Raw genomic sequence first — 26,037 nt, forward strand, 5'->3', positions numbered from 1 at the left:
ATCAATTGTTCTGTCTATCTTTGTCTATTTATCTGTATTGTTCATTTGTTGTTTGTTTGTTCAATTTGTCTGTCGTTCGTTCAATCTTTCTGTTGTTTTATCGATTTGTTTTTCTATTTATTGTTCCATATTTTCAACCTATTTTTAGTTCTATTGTTCATTCTGTTTTTGTCTATTTAATTACTTTGCAACTTCACTCATGGGATTAATAAAATACATATGTTTATCTGTCGATCTGGTGCTTCATTGCTGTGTCACTCACAATGTTTCATAGAAGTAGTTCTCTGTGATCCAGGATCTGATCATAAAGGGTTTTTTGTTGTCTGTGTGCAGGCCACTATGTTGGGCGAACGATATAAGCAGGGTAAACTCCACGCCTACAAGCTCATCTGTAAGATCATGAAGAGGAGACAGGATGTTTCACCCAACTCTGACTTCCTCACACACTTCTACAACATCATGCACTGCGGCCTGCTTCACCAAGACCAGGTGTGCTTGCGTGTACCTGATGACCATGTAGGGCGACAACTTTGTACAAAACTTTTGCTTTGACCTCTTTCTCTTTGTCTCACAGGACATTGTGAACACCATCATTAAGCACTGCTCTCCACGCTTCTTCTCTATTGGACTTCCGGGAGCCACTATGCTTATCCTGGACTTCATCGTGGCAGCGAGCCGTGTGACCGCCTGCTCGTCCCTTAATGTGAGAAACCACCAAACTGCTTCCAGACATCACTAGCCCTACACATGGCGACATCTATTTAGATGTGCTCACATGTTTCACATTCACTGTCTTTAATTTAGTCTTTAATTTACTGTCTTTCTCTCTTCTCATCTTTTTCCTAGGCTCCACGGGTAGAGGCTCAGATCTTGTTGGGCTCCCTGGTGTGCCTCCCAAACCTGTATAATGAACTTCCTGCACTGCACCCTACAACGGCCGACATCATCATGACGAAATTCACAGATGTCAAGGTATTTTTTGTATAAATACAATACAAATTAAATTTACAAAAAAAATAATGCTTGGGTCGGTTCGCATGGATGCATTTGTGAGGTCAGCTATTTATCTACTCTTTGTCCTTTCTATCATTTTATAATATCAAAAGAAATTATATATTTGGAATGCTTAATCGACAGTTTAATAATAATTTAATCAATAAAACATTTCAATGGTCTATTAAGCAAGGTGCGTAGTTTTAAGGTGCATGTGACTAGTTGTTCAGACAACACATCAACTAATCAGTCTGGGAAAAAGTACACAGTTTTGTGTATCTTTCCTACAAATAACTCTTACATTTCATGCTGCTACATTCGACCACCGACCATCAATCAGGACTTCCCTAATGTGCTCGTACTATCTATAGTCTGCGTTTAACCTCTGATACCCTTATGCAGATCCAAGTGGCTGAATGTATGCGACTCCAACGGTTGTTTAGAGTGCAGGGAAATCTGATGTAATTGTTCCTGTTGGCGCTAATGTGCTAATGGGCGATCAGCAATGCAGGCTGCATTGAGCCGAGCTCCACAGGGCTGTTGTTATTGTGTTGCCGTGTTGTTCCGGGTGACAGTAAGGAGCTAATACCATGCGGGGAGGCGTCCGACACTCGCATGCAGAAATTCACATGATGGCATCTGATAACCAGGAGCAGGCCATGAATGACAAGACTGTGGTTAACGTGATCTTTTTTCTGTGTGTGTGTGTGTGTGTGTGCGCTTGTGCACAGATGCTTCTTTTCCAGATGGTTGGATATGTCATGTTCCGAGTTGCCAGATTGCTGGTTTTATGTCAGATTTTGTGTCTGTTGTGAGCGGTTCTGATCATTATCTTTTTGTCTGTCTGCATTATCTCACTTTGTGCATCTGTCTCTGGTGGGAGTGTGTGGTGTTGTGTATGTTTCTGTGTGCAAATGTGCCCTGTGTGGCTAAGAAATGGGTGGCGTATAATCGGATTCTCCCTAGATGCAATGAAATGGATCCGTTGCAGGATATCACCAGGCCCTTGAACAGGATTTTTTTTATCCTATATTTTCATCGACGCCCAGAATTGTTCATGAAATTTTTATTCAGAAATGTTGAGCAGAACTGTTTTCAACATTGATATTAATAAGAAATGTTTCTTGAGCAGCAAACCGTCATATTAGAATGATTTCTGAAGGATCATGTGACACTGTAGACCGTAATGTAATGATGCTGAAAATTCAGCTTTGCATCACATAAAGTACGTTTTAAAATATATTAAAACAGAAAACGAAAAAATTTTGAAACATTTTTATTTCAAAATATTTGTGTTTTTATTGTTTTGATCAAATAAAAACAGCCTTGGTGAGACTTATTTTAAACAACATGAAAAAATATTGTAATGTGGTATTGTATCGCTTATATTTAATTACATCATGTATTACTAGCAGCTTTTTTAAATTATTTAATTGTTTTATTATTTTAATTATCTTTACTATTTTAAAGGTTTAACATTCACTTTAAACTTCAGAGGGAAAAAATTATAAATAAAATAAATAATAAAATGATGTATGATGTGACCCCTTTAATAGCAATTCTTTTGTTTTGTGTTTCAGGAGCATATAATCAAGCACATCCTGACCTCAGCCAGAGATGAGCCTTCTGCACCAGCAAGGTACAAACCCTGGAGGCTAACACCTTGTCCTAGTCATAGCTGTGCCTTGGCCACCTTACCACCTTTACTCTAACGCAGACTGCTGTGGTGCTCATGTAAACGACACAAGTTTGAATTTGGCTCGCAATGTTTCCTAATCCTATTTGCCCCTCCCTTTCCACATCATCTCCTCCCCTTAAAAAACCTGTTGTCTTAACTAGGTTCATTAAGTAATTTCCCTCTGCTTACTGAATGTGAAATGCTGCATGAAGCAACTAAATTACAGTCGAACAGAACATAAATAAATATACATGGTGTACCAGGATTTTTGACCAATTAAGAGGACAAAAAAAAAGATTACTGTAAATGTGAACATGGCTACCTCGTTAAACTACCTTGTGTCTCAAAGCACATAACATTACAATATTAATGAACATAAACTTAAAGAGCACTGACTTGTACCACCTGACTGCTGCAGATTCATTTTGCTGTTGATAGTGTTGACATAGAAACACATAAATTCAAGTCTTAAACCGCTCCGAGTATAACGTCACAGGTTTCCATCTCCTCCAAACTACAGTAGTTATGTAGGCATGAATGCAGCATAAACTCGTTATTTTGGTTCAGGAGGAACTGTAAAAGGTGGCTGTATGAAAATACATATGCTGACAGGCAGGTAGAACATCCTACCATTGCATTCGGTCCTACGCCTTCCACAGATGAGACTTTTTATATATATATATATATATATATATATATATATATATATATATATATATATATATATATTTAGACCACTTAACTTAGTGATTGCTTTCAGGATGTGAAGACACTAATATTGGAAATGTTTCCAGGTCAGTGCATACTCCTTGTTAGATTTTGTTTTGAAAAGGAAGCAAGCAAGCCCCATGCCAGACAGATTAATAAATGTATAAATTTCGGTCGGTGTATACATTAAGCAGTGTGGGGCTACGTGTCTGGTCATACCTAGACAGATTAGGAGCAGTGTCATTTAAAGTAATCCAGTACCCAGTAGGATTAGAGTGGATCCTGATGGGGCTCAAGTCATTAGAAGCCCCCATAACTCCCTGTGGAAAAAGTTTGGGTGTTCTTTCAGAGAAAAGCTGAGGAAAGCCTTAGATCATAGAAGCAGACAGGAGGCAGGATTAAATATCTATGGCCTAGCAGTTAGGGCACAAGCCCCAACACATTGAGCTGGGGACCTTATTCAGGCAATGCAAATTTGAGTCATACTTGATCTTTTAAAATAAGTTTCAGTATACTATAAAAATCTGTCTTGTCTATCTATCTATCCGTCCGTCTCTCTGTTTATCTCTCTATCTGTCTATCTGTCCATCTGTCTGTCTGTCTGTTTATCTCTCTCTCTCTCTCTCTGTCTATCTATCTGTCTGTCTGTCTGTTGTTCATTCTGTCATTGGTTCATCTATCTGTCGGTCGGTCAGTCAGTACTGGCCACTTTAGTACACTTTGCTAGTCCCGGGTTGGACCCCCTTTTGTCTTCAGAACTGCCTTAATTTGTCATGGCATAGATTTAACTAGATCCTGGAAACATTCCTCAGAGATTTTGGTCCATATTGACATGATAGCATCACGCAGTTGCTGCAGATTTGTCGGCTGCACATCCGTGATGTGAATCTCCCTTTCAGCACATCCCAAAGGTGCTCTATTGGATTGAGATCTGGTGACTGTGGAGGCAATTTGAGTTTAGTGAACTAATTGTCTTGTCCAAGAAACTAATTTAAGGTGATTTGAGCTTTGTGACATGGCGATTAATTCTGCTTTAAGTAGCCATTATAAAATATGGGTACACTGTGGTCATAAAGGGATGGACATGGTCAGCAACAGTACTCCGGTAGGCTGTGGCATTTAAACAATGCTCATTTGGGACTAAGGGGCCCAAAGTGTGCCAAGAAAACTTCCCTGACACCACAACACCACCATCAGCAGCCTGTGAATCGTTGATACAAGTTAAGATGGATCCATTCTTTCATGTTGTTTACGCCAAATTCTGACCCTACCATCTGAATGTCGCAGCAGGCTCATCAAACCAGGCAAATTTTTTCCAATCTTCTGTTACTATGTATTTATTACTTTTATTTAGCAAGGACACATTAAATCAGAGGTCTTCAATCCTGCTCCTGGAGGTGTGCTTCAGCACACCTGCCTTTGAATATTCAAGTGATTCTGAAGAGCTTGATGAGCTGATTCAGGTGTGTTTGATTAGGGTTGGAACTAAACTTTGCAAGACAGTGGCCCTCCAGGAGCAGGATTGAAGACCTCTGCATTAAATGAATCAAAAGTGACCGTAAAGACATTTATAATGTTACAAAAAATCAGGTACATATATGTACATACACCATATATGTAGCTAACTTTATATATAAATAACTTCTTTATTTATACATTTTTTCATTATTATTTTTTATCTTTTTAATGCTAACAAATGTTTTGGCATGTCAAGTAAATTTTCTACATGGCAGATGTAAACATTTCCATTTCCTGATCTAAAACAAGTATTTTCAACACAATGGATTGTGCATTTTGTCTCATTTCATGTTTGCATGTTTTATTTTCGAATGTGTTGGCAATTATTCATCCATATATTTTACATAAGATCTAAAAGTTATCTCTGTTTTTTTGTGTGTTTTTCAGGTGTGTGGCACTCTGTAGTCTGGGTATTTGGCTCTGTGAAGAGCTGGTTCATGGCACTCAGCATCCGCAGATCAAAGAAGCACTTAACGTCATCTGTGTTACTCTCAAGGTAACGGATGCTTGGTTACACAAAATATACATGTATTCTGCTGTTAAAGATTGATTATAAATGGAATAGAAGCATCTGTGTTGTAAAATAACCTTCACTGGCAATGTAAGTTAGCACAGCAGAGAAATGATGGCATTGCCCTTGGCCTGAGTCTTCTGAAGCCGTTCCTGATGCCTGGGCTCAGTGCACTGGCACAAGTGTGTTCTGTTCATCCAGAAGAAGATTATTCCATACTCCCTGCACCCACCCTACCAGCCTTCCTAAATCTGGACCGTCAACATGTTTGGCTTCTCTGCTTTTCACAGACAGAAGGCTAATCCACTGAAGAATTTATGCTTCAGAGAGTTCGAGGAATTATTACATTTCTGTCTGAAATGAAGTCTAGGGCCAACAGACACACACATACTCAAACTCTGGTCCAATCAGAAAAGCCTGTTTGTGATCGGGTCGATTTTATTGGCTTTTCTGAGAATCTGTTGTCAGTGGAGGGTTAGACATGAGTGTCTCTCTCCTTTGGGTGCGTTCCATGAAGCAGAATTAGGAAAAGACTCATCCCGTCTTAATCAGCTCAGATGAGGACCACAATGCAATTTTACTGTTTTGCTCCACACATGTCTGAGCACATTAAAGTTGCTGATTGCTTCTGTTTTAACCATTAATACCTTCCTTGCAGTTCTCAAATAAAACGGTTGCCCTCGTGGCCTCGGACATTTTGCACCTGCTCATAAACTATGTTGACGAACTGCAGAAATTCCCGCCTAACACTCCAAAGAAAATAGTGGAGGTAAAGTCAGTCATACTGCAAGTTAAGCCTGATTTTGATTTGTTACATAGAAAGTTACATTAATTTCCTCCTTTTTTTTTAGGTCCTTATTGCAACCATCACTTACCTTCTTCCCGTCACAGAGTCCTCCCCTCATGAGCTGGACAAGAGGGTATGTCTCATGACACAAGTGCTCCCCAAAACAATGAAAGGACACACTCTTATAAATGTGAAATTAATGCTTTTTTTGTTTAGCCAACAGTTTGTGATGATTTTTATTAAAGAGGATGTATACCTAAAAATTTAAATTCTGCTCACCTTCACATCTTTCAGAATCAGATTTTTTTCTTTCTTTTATTGAACACACAAAAAGTGTTATTTTACAGAATGTCCAGGTTGCTCTTTTCAATCCAAATGAAGTCTTTTGAAGCACAACTGCTGTCATCATTGACAATAATAAATGTGTTCAGCATATTAGAATGATTTCTGAAGAATCATGTGAAGACTGTAATGATGTTGATGCATGTAATGATGCTGAAAATTCTGCTTTTGCCTTGCCATCACAGGAATAAATTACATTTTAAAATATACTGAAATAGAAAGCATTTATTTTACATTTTAATAATTTCACAATATTACACTGTTTTTATTGTATATGTGTATGTTATGTATATTTATACTTTCTTTTCAGCTGGTTGTGTCTCTGCTGCTGTGTTTGCTGGACTGGGTGATGGCTCTACCTCCAAAAACTCTCCTCCAGCCGGTCCAAGGCGCCTCAGACAAGGAGAAGACCGACAAGTCCGTCCTAAGCTGCATTTATAAAGTATGAGACCAATGCTCACATCATCTATTAAACATAATTTTTATCTCAATATACATTGTTTTTATCTGTAAATTAAGACCCTGTGAAACAACTAAAGAGCTGTGCATAATGCTTTATTTCTTTGTATTTCTAACTCCTTTGTCCATCTCACAGGTCCTCCATGGCTGTGTGTATGGGGCGCAGAGCTTCAATAACCCCAATTACTTCCCCATTCACCTATCAGACTTAAGCAGCCCAGACTATGACCCCTTTCTACTACTAGAGAACCTGAAGGAGCCAGAGCCGCTCCATTCACCCGACTCTGAACGCTCCTCCAAACTGCAGCCCGTCACTGAAGGTGAACGCATGTCTTCTGCCTCTCGTTCTTGTTTAGACCTTCTTGGTCATCTTGTTCTTTGTGTTTATGCATCTGATATTTCAGTCAGGTTCTGCTTGCAGTCTTGTCTTTCTCCTTTTTCCTATTTCTTACACCTTGTCCTAACCAGGTGACATGACAAGTTAAGAGCAGAAAGTCATTCTGTCCTCACAAAAAGCAGCCAATCAAAACAATTAACAGTTTAATATGCAGCTACGAAAAGCACCATTTTGGACCAATGAGATGTCACTGGGGTGGAGCTAACAAAATGATTTGTCTTTCTTTTCATTGCATAGCTTTTTACTTGGATTAGCGTAGAACTGAATTGATTATTTCTCTCTGTTGCTACAGGTTAAGACAAAAACATGTATTAACATTGCCGAATAGAGCTTGACACACAGTGTTAACCACCACTCACCCATGTTCCTCCTATCTTTATCATCTTCTCTAAAACAAGTACAACAGTAGTAGAACAAATCAGAAGCAGGAATGAGCTAGCTAAATGTCTTCACCGAATCGGTTTGCTCCCTCATACTAATTTCAGTGTGTGTCAGGGCGAGGGTGGGCTTGAGATTGACAGCAGGGGGGCTGGTTTCCTGTGCTGCCAGTGCTGTGTCTCTCTCCATCAGACGAAAATAACTAATCATTACAACCCTGAGTGAGACATGTGTCCACCACTTTCCTACCTCCATTCTCTTGAAATTACTCCTAGCACTGAATTCTTGCTGGATCGGAGGGCATTCTGCAGCTGAGGTGGCCCGAACAGAAGACTGCTTCATCAGGATAAAATCCCTCCCCCCGAGAGCTCCAGTCTAAGAATGTTTTGGCTCATTAAGGCAATGGAAAGTGTCGCTGAATGTGATTGGTGTGGTGTGTTGATTGGGGGGAGTGGGCCTCTGGCACGTCTAGTGTACTGGTATTGGGCTGCTCTCTGCATGGTTTCTTTGTGAGTTCTGGCAGTGTGCAAAGAGGGAGTGTCTCTGTCGGGAGCTTCTTACCAGCATCGAGGCATCTGCACCTCTCACCAGGCATCCTGCATTCTTCATCACACCCTAATATCCCCGTATTCACACGAGCTGTCTGCACCTTCACTCACTCCGGCTCTGCAGGAGTTTAACACTGATAGATCTGAAAATCAGTACATCCCTGATGAAACGAGTGCCTAAACTCTTTTCTTTTACTCGTTCTAACACCTTGTCATCATCACTGCGGTCTCTTCATATCTCTCACTCTTTATACAGACTGATTTTTGATGGAATTCTACAGGATATATTTAGGAATGGATGAACAGATTTTTCGATTAGTGAGGTCAACTCGTTCATCTAAACTTTGATTTATTCATTTATTATTATTTTTTTAATGCCGCCGCTGTGGCCATTAACATTCAGAAAAATAACTTTGGCCACCGCAACGTATCTTGTGCTGTTTTTTGTTTTGTTTAGCAATTTATTTATTTTTTGTATTTTTATTTTATTTATTTTTTTGCATTTTTAGGAAAATGTCAATTTAAAAATATTCTTAAATAGTCCTAATTTTTTATTTAAAAAAAAATCACATCTTGAGGCCTATTTATTATTTTTGCTCCATCTATTAAAATGGATCATTTTATGTAAATTACCCTAAAGAAATGCATCTGATTATGCCAGGTGACCCAAAACCACCATAAATATACAAAGCTTCTGTAATACTGATTTGTCAACAAAATGTTAATCAAGATTATTTTAAATTGTGTAGTTTCCAAATGGATTTAAACTGAGCTGAGAGTACTTCACTCTTCATAGTAATCTTCGTTGATCTGAAAACATCAAATTAGTCAAAAGAAATTGTGAACATTCAAGGATTGGGGGATGTGTAAAACTTTATGAATAATGGGCACTCTAATTGTCTTTGAAAATCAATGGAAATTTCTGCTAACACTTCTTACAAATACATCTTTCTCTTTCTGTCTGTTTGTAGTGAGGAGCCGTATTCAGCAAGGCCTGATTTCAATTGCGGCACGCACGGTCATATCGCACCTGGTCAACCACCTGGGTCACTATCCAATGAGTGGTGGTCCGGCCACTTTGACCAGCCAGGTGTGTGAGAACCAGGATAACCCGTACAGCGAGAGCGCAGACCTGGCCCCTGAACTCTTTGACGCGCCCAACTTGCAGTTCTTTGTACTTAATGGCACCACCCTACTGTCCTACCTACAAATCCGGGCAGAGGACGGGCTGCCCGGTGGCGGGATGTCAGCTGGCCTCACCACCACCAGTGCCTGCGTTCGGGTGATCGTGAGAGACATTTCCGGCAAACACTCCTGGGACTCGGCTGTACTATATGGTCCGCCTAGTCAAAGTTTGCGCCTCTACACATCCTCGAATCAAGCAGGGGGCGGTAGAGAGCGTGGCCGAGATGAGGACAGTCTAGAGAGAAGCAGTCAAGAAGAACCAGAGGATGAAGCTTTTCAGGAGAATGAGGAGGACCTGGATGAGCATGAGGAAGAGAAGAAAGAAGACAGACAGGAGGAAGACCTTGAGGAAGAGGACGAGGAGGTAGAGGCGGGTCTGGAACTGATGGCCCCACAGGCCAAACGGTGGTGCAGAGAGGTGATCCCGAGCTGGGACTCCCTGCACAATGGGGAGGACGCTCTGGATGAGATGCTGCAGTACCTGGGATACTCCAGCCCTGAGTGCCTGCAATATACTGGCGCACCGCTCAACATTCCAGCCCCGCCACCCACCTGCGTGTCCGAGAAGCAGGAGAACGACGTCATCAACGGCATCCTGAAGCAGTGTGCCGAGGAGCGGGACTTCACGCTGCATCGTGGGAATGAGCTGAACATGAGGGCCGTAGTGCAGCAAGAGCCAAGCCCGCAGAGACCCCAGTCAGCCTTCTACTACTGCAAACTGTTCCTCAACATACTGGGCATGAACTCCTGGGAGAAGAGGTAAGACCATGAGAACACACATTGCAGTTTAAACGCCTGGAAATCACATAGGGTATCCACAGGTACAAATCCTACAAATGTTCTTTGGGGTGGTGTACCCTGGTGTTTACCAAACTCTAGGGTACTGGAGGCACCCCAACAATACACATTTTGGATGTATTCCTTATCTGACCCTCCTATTTCACTTCTTGGAGACTTCTAATAAGCTGATTCTTGTGTGTTTGATTAGGAAGAGTTCAAAAATGTGTAGAATTGGGGTGCCTCCAGGAACAGGGGGAAACATTGGTGTGTCCTGCTGGTCACAGGTTTTGAATGGTAGCTAAAAATGAGCTAGAAGGGATATAAATCTATAAATTCAAAAAATGGCCACTTTCAAACACCAGAAATTTCTTAAGATAAATTCTAAGTAGGCTAGTTCGTAAGAATGTTCCCAACTGCAATTCTTATGAAAAAATAAGATTTCATTGATCTCTTTTTTTTTTTTTTTTTAAGAACACCTTATTTTTTCTTAAGAAGAATATGGCAGGCAGTTAAATTATTTTTGCAGAAAACCCAAAAATCTACTCTCTGAAAAACACTGTTTTGACTTTCTTCATGAACTGAACCCCAAGTCATTACTTTCCTCATGTCCACCTAAAAATGAACAGAGAACTGTGCTATTATTTGTCGTTTGACTGTGTGAGTCTTCAATCAGTGCAATCAAGATTTATTAAAATAGATGGTACATTGATTTAAAAAAAAAAAGTTACCAAAAATAGTCCCATTTTTGGTTAACATTGAGTTTTTGGGTGGTTTATTACAAATCACAGAAGCGAATTTCACCAACCACAATTCTGCCGATTCTGTTATGTTTTTATCGTAGCTTTGTTTAACTGCCATATCAGAAAGTTTAATCCTTTGGTCTGTGAATTAAGCGTTTAGCAACACGTCATCAAACCATCCTGCCATTTCCCCCCCAAGAGAATCACTACATTGTTTTGCTAGAGTTTGTTAGCACAATCTGGGTGACGTTTTTGAAGGCCGATAAAGCATGTAAACATCCTGTTTGCTCGCACCTCTCCCTGATTGTGCAGAGCCGTGTTAATCTGCTTTAAACAGTCAACATCTTTTTGATTAGCTTATCCACCAATAGACGCTACAGTGCTCACTTACTACTCAATCTCAGTGTCTATCCCCCTCCATAATGGTTCCCCACATTGCATTTCACTGTAAAGGTTCAATCTCATTCTATTTTGTGGTATTACAGAGAATGGTTAAATATTTCCAGATGACAAATAATTGGAAAATTGGGGTTATTTTTCACCTTGAATGTAATGGCATTAATTTTCATGATATACATGCTCTGGGTTATGAGATTAATGCAGGAAAATTGTTTTTTCACCATTCGCTCAGAGAGTTGTTGGGGGCTTTTATTCAACAGCTCCGGGTGCGGGGTGTGTGTGCACGTATGCAGCTTTTATGGGGGGATTAATTCTTGAGGGGTCTGTTATCTGCCGAGCAGCCGTGGTACTTTTCATTCTTGCCTGATACACTGGTGAAAATAAAAGGCTGCCTTTCGAATGTGGCTGAAGGGTTATTATGAGTTGGAGAGCTGGGAGAAAATACATAGGGGCTGTTTAATGAGGAATTGTCCTGCTGCCGCTCTCCAGGCATTCATGTATCATTTATCCGTGGTCAGAGACTAAGGCATTGCAATCCGCCGGCCCATTGTGTGTGTGAGCGCGCACCTAATGTCGGCCTTTTATGCCGTTCACACGTTCGCCTCCTGAAATGGCTCACTTTCAATGGAGAAAATGAAGACCATTACATTGCAACAAGCTAATAAAGAGACCCCTGCTCAAAGAAAAAGAGAACAAAACAAAAAGTCCTTTTAGAGAGCATCGTGTGGCTTTTCCACATGACTCACGCGGCCACTTGGAGGGAGGGAATGATAAAGAGGGGGAGAGGGAGAAAGTAACTGAACTCTAGACTATAAAAGCTGCAGATGAAAAAAAAAAAGTTGCATTATCTTATAGATTTATTTATTTTTTGCTTCTTTTAATGATATCTTGCGTAGGTTTTTGTTTTATGGTTCATTTTGTCATGAGATGTTTTTCCACATAGGATCTTCCTTTGTTTTTGTTTTCATTTGCGTTTCTGTTGTGGGGTCAGATTTTCCAGGAGTCTGTGAGAAAAACAAGGAAGACGGTAATTAAGCAGACGGGCACTTAATGAAAGAGATCTAACGCATAGTCTAGACTAGAGCAGCGCTCCTCTAAAGGGGGTCCGCGGACCATAGCTAGGGCATCAAAACAATCTATCTATCAAAAATCTATTGTCTGTCTATCTATCGTTCTATCTAACGTTCTGTCATTCAGTCTATCTATCTGTCTGTCTGTCTGTCTCTCTGCCTATTGTTATATCTTTAATTTTATCTCTCTTTCTGTCTATCATTCTGTCTCTTGTCTGCCTCTCTGTCTATAGTACTATTTATCATTCAGTCTATCATTTTATATGTCTTTGATCTGTTTGTCTGTCTGTCTGCCTATCTTTTATTTTATCTCTCTTTCTGTCTATCATTTAATATATTTACCTATCTGCCTCTGTGTATCTATCGTTCTATATATCATTTCATCTGTCCGTGTCTATCATTCTATCCATCCATTCGTCTATCCGTCTGTCTGTCCCATCCATCCATCCATCCATCCATCCATCCATCTATCTGTCTGCCTGTCTGTCTGTCCATCCCATCCATCTGTTTGTCCCATCCATCCATCCATCCATCCATCCATCCATCCATCCATCCATCCATCCATCTATTGTTCTTTATCTATCTATCTATCTATCTATCTATCTATCTATCTATCTATCTATCTATCTATCTATCTATCTATCTATCTATTGTTCTTTATCTATTAATCTATGTATCTGTTTATCTATCTATCTTTTGTTCTTTATCTATTAATCTATGTATCTGTTTATCTATCTATCTTTTGTTCTTTATCTATTAATCTATGTATCTGTTTATCTATCTGCCTACCTTCTTTCTTTTTCAATATAGATGTCGTTGATCACTAATTAACCTGAATTGATAAAAATTTGTAATTTGGTAGCATATTTCTCTCCATTACCTCTTATGTTAAAATGTCCTGTCTCTAGGAACAGTTTCCACCTGCTGAAGAAGAACGAAAAACTACTGAGAGAGCTGAAAAATCTGGATTCAAGGCAGTGGTATGTTATGCCTCTTTTTGTTCAGTGTTGTTTCTTTAAAGTCATTAGGAACGTTGTTGTAAGGAAACCAATTATAGCGTTTACTGTAGCTGTTATTGTCTATAGTCTGAGAGACAACCTCATAAAAGAGTACTCCTGTTTGGCTCCTAAATTTACTTTCTTCTCCATTTACTCTCTGCAGTCGTGAAACACACAAGATTGCTGTGTTTTATGTGGCAGAGGGGCAGGAAGACAAGCACTCAATTCTGTCCAACACAGCTGGGAGTCAGGCGTATGAAGACTTTGTGTCAGGCCTGGGCTGGGAGGTAAAATCAGGATAATTAATTGCTGAGAGGCAATTCTATATTTAAGTATTAGTTGTTTTATAGGATATTTATACATTGGCCCCAACAAACTCTTTCCTCTATGTTCAGGTGAACCTAACGAGTCATTGTGGTTTCATGGGCGGCCTGCAGCGGAACAAGAGCACGGGTTTGACCATGCCCTACTTTGCCACCTCCACAGTTGAGGTGATGTTCCATGTGTCCACACGCATGCCTCCGGACTCCGACGACTCGCTCACTAAAAAGGTGAACTTATAAAACAGGCCATTTTGAAGTAAATTTGTGATGTTTTTTTTAAATATATTTCCACAGAGATTTAATTTTTTATTTCCATTTTAGTCATTTTAGTACTTCAGCTTATTTTATTTCTGTTATTTACCAATGCAACATTTCTAATTTTTGTTTATTATTTTTTTAAGTTTAAGTTTTTCATCTAGTATTTAAATTTTATTTTTATTTTCTGCTTTCAATTAACAAACCATATTTAATAGTTTTATTAAACTATTAGGCACACTATGCAAGATTTGTACCTTAATATAACAGCTTCGAAATCATTTCGATGGTGAGCAAACTCGTAGTAGGGCGAATCATCCCGATAGCAAAGCAGGGGGGACGCCGCTGGCAAAATCAGCAATGCAAGTTTGAGAGGTGGCGCCCCGACAAATCACGATTTGCTTTACGGCACGACGTCACATACATCAACAACATATGAAGTAGCCTCTATGGAAGACACTAGCACGCATTTCAGACGTGAATCATGGCAGAGTCGACGAAGAAAACGAAGAAAGCGGGCCGGAAGAGTGCAGAGACGGCTCTGCGTGAGTGGTATTTACAACAGTAACGTTAAATACGTTAATAACCTCTGCATTCTGTATAACTTTAAGTTCTGCGAAACACAAAACACATATTTTGAAGAGCACTTCAATCCATACAGTGAAAGTCAATCGGGTGCAAAACAACATCTAAATGTTTTTGCAGCTTCACCAACTGGGACTGGGATCTACATAGTACACTGTTCTCAAAAGAACCTGCTTTCCATCACTCAAAAACTGTTGATTCTCTAAAGAGTTCAACTTTCCCCCTGCCTGCTCACCTGTGCAAGGCCTTTTAGATTGTGGTCTGTGTGATTTATTTTCTTTCATAGCTCTTCTGTCTTGAGTTCTCTCCAGCAGTGCAGCTCTTCTCCTCCTGTGCTTTGGGTGAAGTGGGATACAGAACCTCACTGACCTGTGCGTTCACACCTCATCATTAAACCTAACCCAGGCTAATCTGAGGGGTGGGATACTTATACCTGCCGAGAGCGGCACTTTTGTGATTCTTGGTTCCCCATAGAGAGAAAAGGTCCTCTCTGCTATCAGAACAGAGAAAAAGAGAGAGTAATGACTCCTAACAGCAGTACTTTATTCTCTCGTTCTGCCTCACCCACTGGCTTTTATCTCTGTCTCTCTTTTATTTAAAGAGGTTTGTCACACCCTTTCTTTTTCTCACTATTCCTCACAGTCGATGTGACCTCACGGAGAAACATGGATACATTTTTCTTTTTCTACAATGCTGTTTTTTTTTTCAACTATGGCCTCTTTTTTTGGCTTGCAGGTTTTTATAAATTCGCTCTAAAAAACGCTCTTAAAACACACTTTTTACATTCTGACTAGTTTATTTTTTGTCAACTAATAAAATCCAACAGTGTATACACATCACAAATGGTTAATTATATGTATATAATAGCATTCTATGGTGGAAAAGATGACTCCAAAAACATAAAAAAGCAAAAGCAAACTCTTTTTCCTTGCTAAGGCTATTTTCATAACATTTTAGGTATCCCAAATATAATCATTTAATATTTTCTTTCATAAATTGACAAAATTACAACTTTATTGTAAATTGTGTAATTAAAATATTTTGTTCAAGGTATAATTACATTTTTACTTCACATCAAGTCTTATATTTAACATATTTTATATTTTATTTAATCTCAAGTACGCTAGCTTTTGAAAAACGAACAGTTAATGTCTGTCTATGTCTGTAAATTTGATCAAAATGTGACTTTTTTTCTCATAATAAAGTTTTAAATGTGTTATGATTATTTCTTAAAGATTATCATAGGTTAAAAAAATTATAAGAATTAAATATTTTCATATTTTAAGATTGAAATTCTGGGTCTAGGACAAAGGTAAGCAATACAATCTAGTAGCAAAAACAAAACAGTTAAGGCATGGTAAAAAGTTACCAAGTGTGTTCTAATGTGACCTTCATATAACAAAAAGAACAATGTTGAAAGCTGTTAGTTTTAATAAAAACCAACCCATGGGGCATTAAAGTGTCCGTAGTTGAAGAAACACCCGCAAATGTCTGTCTGCATGGGTATTTTTTTCTGTTCACATGGGCAGCACAAATCTAATAATGTGCAGCATTATCCTTAATGAGCTTGGCTGGAAGGCTGTGATATGGGGTTGTTTGTGGAGCGGCCAGCCCCATGCCGAATGACCAATCGCTTGTCATTAGATCTGTCCCTTCACTTCCTCACTCATACGTCTTCTGGGGCAGAGACGAGGCGATAAGGTGCTAATGCGCCCTAAAGACTTATTAATGAACGCTGATAGAAATGTGATATTGCGGCGAGTGACACAGTGGAGAGGGTGGGAGGGCTACAGTGCACCATAAGAGAGACGTTTCATGGGGCGTTATTTAGGATGGGAAAGGGGGGCTCTAATTAGATTACCACATTTAATCTAAATGGTCTCGCCTACAGCTTATTGTGTCTTCTCTGTTTTTATGAGCTGAGCAGGTATGCTGAAAGGGGGGGTTGTGGGATATTGTGGGGAAGATGCTGGTCTGTAATTGGCTTTAAGCAGATGGATGACAAGATGTAAGGTCCATTTTCATGCCTTTAAAAGGATGTTTGTCTCTTTTGTTTGATGCTTGCACAGAGATGATAGATGAAGTGACATGTTGTCATTTTTATTTATTTTTTAGCATCAAGGCCCTGAAATGTTGTTTGCAACCCATTTTATCTCTGACATTTTTCTAAGTGAAATAGGATATTTGGGTGCGGGACTTTATTTTGTCCGTAATTATATGATTGTGGAATAATTGGATCATGAAAAGTGGGTGATTTAAGAAACGAAACCAGGTCATCATTTAAGCATCAATGGCTATTAAATGCTTAAAGGTGCCATAGAATGGATTATTTTATTATTTTATAATGTTTCCTGGGGTGCCCTTATAATGTTAGTATGTTTTTTAGATCAAAATTTGTTATAATTTAGAAATAAAAGGCATATTTCCTAGCCTGATTTCATCCATTGATTTGAACACTCTGTTTGAAGGGGCGTGTCTGCTGTGAGACTTCAGTGTTGTTGCCCACTGCTGTGATTGGCTGACATGCTTGCATATGAAATATCTGGCATTACATGTAGAGCTATCTGGAAAACTTTTACTATTACAGCTTTTATATGTTTTTACTATTACAGCTATCGGGATTAACGAATCATGAGAAGTTTTTTTTTAAGTATTTAGATCTATTCCCATCACATGAAAGGTTGCAGTGATGAGCATTGAGCAGATGACAGCCTGTTGATCGCGTGAATGAAGATCTTATCACTGCAACGCGATATACTGATGCATAAACAGTGTTGAACGACTTTGAAAGAAAGATTATCTGTCTGAATTTGAACAATTACACATCAGAAATTCACATAACCCACTGGTTCTCCAGAGGCTCGGATGAAGGAGCAAAAAAATATTTTTGTGTTCATTTGTACAACCAAACACTGAGCAACTGCCATGCTTCGTTCGCTCGTTTGCAAGCCATGATGTCTCTCGAGGAAAAAACAATATCGCGCTGGATCTAGATAACACAATGTAAATTATCGTTAATAAAAACCCTACTTGCCGCTTGCGGGAATATAACGTTAGTTGAAATTGCCCCCTTCGTCCGTTTGAGACGCCGAGAGAAGCCTGGCTGCTTGATATTGTTGTAACAGTCCGTGGTGAAATGGGCAGAGCAACTAAACAACTTCGAATTAAACTGTAGCGGTATCCGATTATAGATAGATAGATTATAGATAGATCTGCCATTTTCCCTATGATCCTACTCCTGCTTGTTTCTTCACCTGCAGAACTTCTGATGATTCGGCTGTGCAGTTTCGCCTGGCACTGAGCATGGGCTGGCATATGCAAATTTTTAGAGGCGTACATATTAATGATCCCATCGGTTTCGTCACAGTTGGTGTTATGTGGAGATTCGCCCGTTTTTCAGGGGTGTTTTTCAAAAACGAGATTTAAATAAGAAAGAGAAAACTATGGTGTTTGAGACTCACTGTATGTCATGTCCATGTACTGAACTCTTGTTATTTAACTATGCCAAGATAAATTCAATTTCACATTCTATGGCACCTTTAACACTATTTTTGCTCATTTCACATTTTAATGTAGAAATCTTGAAGGGTTAGTTCACCCTAAAATAAAAACAAATTGTAATCACCCTGGTGATCTAATGCTGTAGGCCCTTCTTTTTTGGACCACACACACAAAAAAAGTGAGAAATTAACCAAAAATTAATCCCTCTATTAATAAAAACGTTACATGAAATACAGTCCATGTACTTTCTTCTCTGGGGTGAATATATTCGTTGTGTTCATCGCAACAATAAGTTATCGCATCTACATCTGTCAACTGTCATATCGCATTTACATCTGTCAACTGTCATTCTGACTGACAGCAGACAAAGTTCTGATATGGAGATATTCAAAGTAACTCCTTTAAACAGCGTAAAACCCTGGATTTAAGTTAGGCCGATCACTTTTTGTTTATAATTCAGACATTTCTTTCCTGCATTGTTTTGTGTCATGGAGGTGACAGAGCACATCATGCAATAATAAATCAAATGCAGATCTATATCTTCTTATCACATTGAGAACAGGCCGTTTGAATCTCTCCTGCAACGCTGCCACGATCTGCACCACGGGCCGCCAAGCGAATGTGGCATTTCTCAGAATGATATTACATGATTAAACAAAGATGGCCGAGATGAAAGAAAATCTCTCAGTCCAGACCACCTTATCGTCCAATAAAACTCCAATCATTTTGTCACACGGACACACACCCTGGAACGAAATGGCAGCCCCCGGTCTGTGGTAGTGCAACTGAAGGCTGGATGTAATTCATGGCTGTAATTTGAGCACGAGGCATGGGGTGAAGTGATGTGAGGGGTTGCTGGGCCCGGTGGAGGGGTTTTGGACTGCCGTCCCTGCCCTGCAGGGTAGCTGAGGGGACCTCCACGCCACACACGGCTATATTCCGTCCAAATTAGATTGGGTCCGTCCCTGTGCTGCATCGCCTATCATGACTCCTCAGAGGCAAATTGGATTTGCAAGGGCTGCTGGAGAGGCTATCCAGAGCATGATCTTCCGATAGCAACTCTAAACCATGTTAACTAGACACTAAAGCGTGTCAGCGCAGCCGCCGGGGCCACACCGAACACACATTTATTTTTCTGCTTTTTTTTTTTTCTTCCTTTACAGCTGCGTTTTATGCACTATTTATTGCCTAACATGCACTCTAAAGGATCCAATATAAACTTTTTGCCACACTTGCCAATTGCAAGTGAATTGAAAAAATAAACCGGCCACAAATGTTTGTTATAGTCCATGAAAATATATTATTAAATATTTTATTAAATTCATTTTGGACCTGTTCAACTTATGGATTAAGGGGGCTGACTGCCTTCTTATGACCCACACTGTTTTAAATAACTTCAGCCATAGCTAAAGAGCAGAACACTGCAGTTAAAGAAATGAACGATGTCCATCGCTGAGTCTAAAGGACATAGTTTGTCATTAGTTGCATAAAGGTTGCGGCCGTCGCTCTGGACAGTTCACTGTGTCCATGGCTGTGGCAGTGATTGAGCGGGTCCCAGGAAGATGGAGTGATCGGGGTAAGATAGATGAGAAGAGAGGAGAGAGACCGAGTGGCCATTCTCTCAACTGTCACAGCTCAAGGTTAATAAATACCGTAGTGGATAGCGCTACACCACTGCTCAGACAACACACAGTTGAGATTCAATTCAGAGCAGTTACTTTTGTTTCAGAGATTGTGATGGTCATAAAGTATGACCGGCACACAAGCTCAAGGCTTCTTGTACCTTTGCAGTGTAAACAATATTATGGATGTGAACTCCACAAACAAAGTAGTATCACCTTTCTGCCTGAGGTTACTATAGAGGGAACCACATCTTTAATAAGTATGTTTGGACAAAATATAATCTAAATGGCATCTTCTATGTCTCCACTCTCTCCATACAGTTAAGACACCTGGGTAACGATGAAGTGCACATCGTGTGGTCCGAGCATTCACGGGACTACCGGAGAGGCATCATTCCTACTGAGTTTGGAGATGTGCTCATCATCATCTACCCCATGAAGAACCACATGTACAGCATCCAGATCATCAAAAAACCAGAGGTGAGCTCAACTCTGACGAAGGAACGCTTTCAGAGGCGCCATCATTTAATCATTTAATTAATTTTGATTCCTGTCTGTAACTAGAGATGTCATAAACAAACTGTCATAAACAGTTTTGGTTACACTTTATTTTAAGGTGTCATTGTTACAGTGTAATTATATATTTAAGTACTGAGTAATATTAATTAACTACATGTACTTACCATAGAGTTAGGGTCAGATTAGGATTTGGTTGAGGGCTATTTGCATGTAATTATGCATAATTTACTGTTATTACTATGGTAAGTACATGTAACATAAACAAAGACACTGTAAAATAAAGTGTTACCACAGTTTTTTTTCTTCTTTATTCAAATAGATTTGTAAAACATATTTAAATAACTTGACTCCATTACATTTTGGCAATGACATGTTGGAATATACTCTAGTGTGAATAAGTTTGGGGTCAGTTTTTAAAAGTTTTACAATTGTAACTGTAATAATAATAAAAAAAAATGTTTCCTATGTGCTAAATCAACATATTTGAATGGTTTCTGAAGGATCATGAGACACTGAAGACTGGAGTAAAGATGCTGAAAATTCAGCTTTGACAACACAAGAATAAATGACATTTTAAAATAAATTCAAATGGAAATAGTTATTTTCCAATTGTAATAATATTTCACAATACAATTGTTTTTACTGTATTTTTGTTCAAACATGCATAAAATACTTCTTTTAAAAACATTAAAAAATAATCTTATTAACCCTAAGCTTTTGAACAGTAGTGTATAAACCTTAAAAACCTATTAATGAACAGTGTTAGGTGACTAAATATTTATTTTACTACAAAAAAAAGAACATTTGACATCTTTTAATCTTTTTGAGACTTTTTGGCACTTTTGGTTGACAGGCCTATTGGCTAAATGCATCCGAATTCCATGAAACCGTCGTCCACACTGAGGGGAAAAAACGATTTTAATGAATGTCGAAGAAAGAGATCGATGTACAGTAAAATAGAGATATTTGTTTCTGCATCACACCCATTTGTTTTTCTGTAAATGAGCTCAATGCTTCGTACAGGAGACAGTGGAAGCATATCTGTCTTTGGACACTACCAGCCATTGCTTCCTGCTCAGTTATGTCAGGGATAATTGAATGAATGGGATTCTCAGAATCGAATTCCGCTGTGGAGATGGATCCGAGACGAGAGGCTCAGTCTTTCATGCAGTCTGAGGAAATGTAGAAAGATGGAGAGATAAAGAAAGACGAGGCCTGGCTTTTATGAAAGTCCATTTAGACCCCATTTCAGTGCATGAGGGCTATTCACTGTGTCTTTTCTGCTTAATGTCAGGGTTTTTTTTGTGTAACAGGCTGAAATACGTAGAAGGTTTTGACATTTCTATACTTTTATTTGAAGGATAAAGCTACTAGCTTATATGCTGTGTAAAGGCTTTCTCACAGAAAATCGAATGCGACTATTTATTTGCAAACAATTTTTTTCCCAAAACTATTCACTCTGACTGGGAAAAAAGGTTTAGATGCCTGAATAAACTGAATACAATATCAATACAATAGAACATATCAAATACTCTACTGTTCAAAAGTTTGGGGTCAGTAAGATTTTTATTTTGTAAAGAAATTAACACTTTTATTCTGCAAGCACACATTAAATTGACCAAAAATAACGTTAATGTTGCAAAAGATTTCTGTTTCAAATAAATGCTGTTCTTTTGAACTCTATTTATCAAACAATTGATCAATTCTTTTTCCTGAAAAAAGTATCAAGAAATGTTTCTTGAGCAGAAAATCAGCATATTAGAATGATTTCTGAAGGATCATGTGACACTGATAAGTGAAGACTGGTGAATAAAATAAAATGAATCAAAATATAAAAATAGACAATCCCAATTTGATATTTTAGACTCAGTGTGAAGGGGTTTAGAGAGATTCATTGTTTTGTTTTACTATTGTGTCATGCACATTTTTCATGCTGAAAATGTGTACTTGTGGGTGTGTGAAATAGGCCTTAATACTGATTGAAATGTGGATTTTGTTCCTGCTTGGAGCGTCTCATATTTTGCTCTTCACAGTCCAATAAGTGTTCATAAATCATATCATCTCGCTTTCCACAGGTGCCATTCTTCGGTCCCTTGTTTGATGGAGCCATAGTGGATGGAAATATCTTACCCACAGTGGTGCGAGCCACAGCCATCAATGCCAGCAGAGCTCTGAAATCCCTCATTCCTCTTTACCAAAATTTGTATCCTTTTCCCAGACTAATGAGTGCACATTTTGTCATGTTTAAGGTGGCAGAAGCCTATTATCATTGTTACCGCCTGCTCGGTTCGTTTTCTGCTCTCTCCTCCTGCCGTACAGACTTGGCTCACATATGTACGGATTGACTTGCAAGCGGTCAGGTTGGTCTCTCTCTCAGAGCGGGAGCAGGTAGAGCCGCTCGATAATTATCGACATCTTATTTCTCACATATAGAGCACCGCTCTCTGCTCACCCAGTCAGGCGGGTGATGGAATCATTCTGATCACCCCTCAATAACTGCTAACCTTGATGCACAGCCATTTGCTTTTGAAATCCTTCTCAAAAGCATTGCCTTCTCTGGCAATTTGCTTTTATTTCTGTCTCTCTCTTTTTCTCGGTCACACAATCCGAATCTCTACCGTGGCACTTAATCTTATTGTTTGGGTCTTTTTGACCCCTTTTTAGTGATCATTATACATGCTCAATATACAATGTCTCTTAAAAAAGCTTATACAAGTACTCTTTTGACCCTCAAAGTAACATCATTTTAATAAGAAAAGAGCACTTTTAAGGAAAGGTTGAAGGCCTTCGGTCTGAACGAGCCACACGGGCTGGATTTGAACTTGGATTTCACCCACCCAAGTTTGTCATTTGCCAAAAATGTCATTTGTTTTCAACCACAATTACATCCACTGTATGGTTTAGATAATGTTCAATATCTAAGCATTTCCAAGTCTAAATCCAGCCTCTCCTGGCTTGTTGGTACCGAAGACCTTTAACCTTTCTTTAAGAGCACTCTTTTCTTATCAAAGAGATGCTACTTCCAGAAAACAAAGCAAAGACGGAGAGGAGGGGAGAAAATGAGAGAGAGAAAAGGGGGGGAAAGCGATTCTCATCTGCCATGTCCTCCAAGCCAGAGAGATTGTTTGGCTCAGCTTGAGTCTTTCGCTCGCAGCAATCTCGCCCATCTGTGTGCCTGCGCGGAGCTCGATAGTGGACTGAGCTATTGATTGGCGTGAGCTGCACAGGTCGATGCTCCTGACAGCCTGAATTACAGTAATCTGTCATTATCGACGGATGTCTCTCCAAACCTTTTCTCTCTCTCTGTCTGTTTTTCTTTCAGTCTGATTCTCTTTATTTTGAAACTATCCCTCCCTCTTTTTTTCCTCTTTCTTTGAGCACCCTCGCACCTTATTTTCTTTCTATCCTGTGCGAATAATTGATGACTGGGAAGGGATGGATGGCAGGCTAGTAGTGATTAGAAGATCTATGTGCCAGAGCGACTGCTCTCCCGCGAGACTGAGAGGACCACAGGGATGCGAGGAAGGAAGTCACAGTGTCTCCTGCTTACCTGTTGATGGTGCCGCCACATGAAGTCATTGCAGATAGAGAGAGAAAGTGATGTAACCTAATTGTCCCCTTAACATCCTAGTATCTCTAAATCAATCACTAACTGGTGGGGTGGTGTAGTTGTTAAAGTGCAGAGCTGGTAAAGGTGCTGGTTCAGTCCTCATAAGGAGCTAGCCATGAGCCATCATCAGTGTAATAAATTCATGACATTGTTCTGTTATTTGAAATCTAGATTTGATTTGATTCAGATTCAGAAGCTTTCAATTTGATTTAATTTGATTCAGTTATTGATATTTTAGTTATAATTGCTTACATAAAAAAATCTGTTGTAAATTATACAACGCATTATAAATTACATTCATTATTAATTATTAATTTCGTTTGTTTTGAGAACAGGATTGCACTAGCTGCACTATATGTTGTTTATTTATTTAAAAAACAGCTTATGAAAGTCATTTGTTTCTGGATTTAGGCTACACCGATTGTGCTTTGTTTTTGATTCACATAGAGATCCATCTCATAAGAGTCATTTGTTTTGGGTTTCAGGCTACACTTGTTTGTGCTGTATGTTTTTGATTCACTAAAAGAACCGGCTTAAAAGAGTCATTTGTTCATAAATTGAGCTACATTGGTCACTCTGTATGTTTTTGAATCACTAAAAGAACCGGCTCATAAGAGTCATTTGTTCATGGATTGGGCTACATTGGTCATGCTTTTTGTTTTTGATTCACTAAACAAACCTGCTCATAATAGTCATTCGTTTCAGGATTTAGGCTTCAATGATCGTGCTGTGTTTTTGATTCACTAAAATAACTAAGAATCATTTGTTCATAAATTCTGGTACATTGATCGCAAAATATGCTTTGATTTACTAAAAGAACTCACTAAAAGTCAATCTGTGAAGTGGACTACACAGGTTGCATTGTTAGTCATTCACAGTATTTGGTTTGATTTGTGTAACTGGAAAGAAGTGGAAGTAGTTAAAGTAACTTTCAATGCTTCCTTTGCCTTTTTGTCTGTATAATCAAGCTCATTTTCTTCCACCTGAACTGCATCATACGCTGAGCCTCATGTAACCGCCTTTAGTTTCACACAAAAACAGAGACAATTAGATTTGCTCTGGATACACATGTCAGGTGCTGTTCTTGCTGTAGAGCTCCTCATTTAGAAATGTTTAAATGGTGCACCAGCTGCTTTCTTAGCAATCAACTGACACATGGTCATCATAATCCCCTTTTTAGCTCAGCAGGGACATGTGTTGTGAAGTAAATGATTTAGATTTAAGAAAGACAGACCAGCATTTTCCTTTTGTAAAGAGTCCGCAGTCAAGCCATGTCAACTGCTTTTTTTCTCCTGAATTTTTGCCCTTAAACTCAATAAACTCACTTTTTTCCTTCATCTCTTCCCTTTTCTCGTTCTGTAAGCCAACACGCCTCAACCTCTCTTGTGCCTGACTCTAAGTTCCAGTTCTTTCTCTTGGCCCCGGGCTGCGTCCATCTGCCTCCCCGCGCACTGATCCCTCATTCGGCATGACTGTGAAATTAGGGCCTGGAATGGATAGAAAGGGGCCTCTTTGGTCTTAATGTCTGTTGGAGGGAAAGAGAAAAAAAAATAGCAGGTAGCTGGCGTGGGTCAGTGTTATGAATGCTGGGCAGACAAAATAACAGGGTTAAACCGCAGATAGCACAGGAGTAATCCAAAGGGCCATGTGTGAAAAAAGAGCCCGAGCTTGGGGCCTTCCAGCCAGCCTCAGTCTCTGAGGGCACCATGTTGGGCCTGAGTGATAAAATGTTCTGCTACAGTCTGGGCTGCCATATGTGGGAGTGTGTGTGCGTTTTAAACACCCCATTTCGATTAAAGCTAGTTGACCTGTCTCGCCCCCAGGCTACCAGATCGTTACAGCTGCTTGGTTCCTTGTTACACATCCTGGAATGAAGTGGATCTAGATCTGGTCCTTCAAACCCTGATTGTGTTGCGAGAAACCCACATTATCTGATCCGTCTGGCTCGCGGCTGCGAGTTGGCTGGGGGAAGATTGGGTGTTGTTGGCTTGGACTCGATAAAAAAAACAAAAAAAACAAGTAAGTCTAAGAGTCACGGCCATCTTCCATCTGTCAGTGGTCGATTGGGACGCAGGGGGAGAGGAGGGGACGTGCTAAGCGGCTTCCCCATTGGCCGTGCCAGTCCAGTGGT

At 39.5% G+C, this 26,037-nt stretch overlaps 1 protein-coding gene across 6 annotated transcripts in view; it reads left to right on the plus strand.

Annotated features, from left to right (window-relative positions):
* The window catches only part of ralgapa1 (Ral GTPase activating protein catalytic subunit alpha 1), a 71,046-nt gene that overhangs the window by 28,320 nt on the left and 16,689 nt on the right, over positions 1-26,037 (plus strand). For all 6 annotated transcript variants that reach the window (XM_084097806.1, XM_084097809.1, XM_084097805.1 and 3 more), the window contains exons 24-38: positions 334-489; positions 575-703; positions 847-972; positions 2,574-2,632; positions 5,285-5,393; positions 6,067-6,177; positions 6,260-6,328; positions 6,848-6,979; positions 7,133-7,316; positions 9,291-10,263; positions 13,402-13,473; positions 13,655-13,778; positions 13,887-14,042; positions 20,099-20,257; positions 22,372-22,499. In XM_084097806.1, coding sequence (XP_083953932.1) covers positions 334-489; positions 575-703; positions 847-972; positions 2,574-2,632; positions 5,285-5,393; positions 6,067-6,177; positions 6,260-6,328; positions 6,848-6,979; positions 7,133-7,316; positions 9,291-10,263; positions 13,402-13,473; positions 13,655-13,778; positions 13,887-14,042; positions 20,099-20,257; positions 22,372-22,499 — 2,687 coding nt within the window. The remainder of the gene's footprint in view (positions 1-333; positions 490-574; positions 704-846; positions 973-2,573; positions 2,633-5,284; positions 5,394-6,066; positions 6,178-6,259; positions 6,329-6,847; positions 6,980-7,132; positions 7,317-9,290; positions 10,264-13,401; positions 13,474-13,654; positions 13,779-13,886; positions 14,043-20,098; positions 20,258-22,371; positions 22,500-26,037) is intronic.

Source organism: Abramis brama (genome assembly GCF_963993115.1).
Source record: "Abramis brama genome assembly, chromosome: 21".
NCBI classification, from domain to species: domain Eukaryota; kingdom Metazoa; phylum Chordata; class Actinopteri; order Cypriniformes; family Leuciscidae; genus Abramis; species Abramis brama.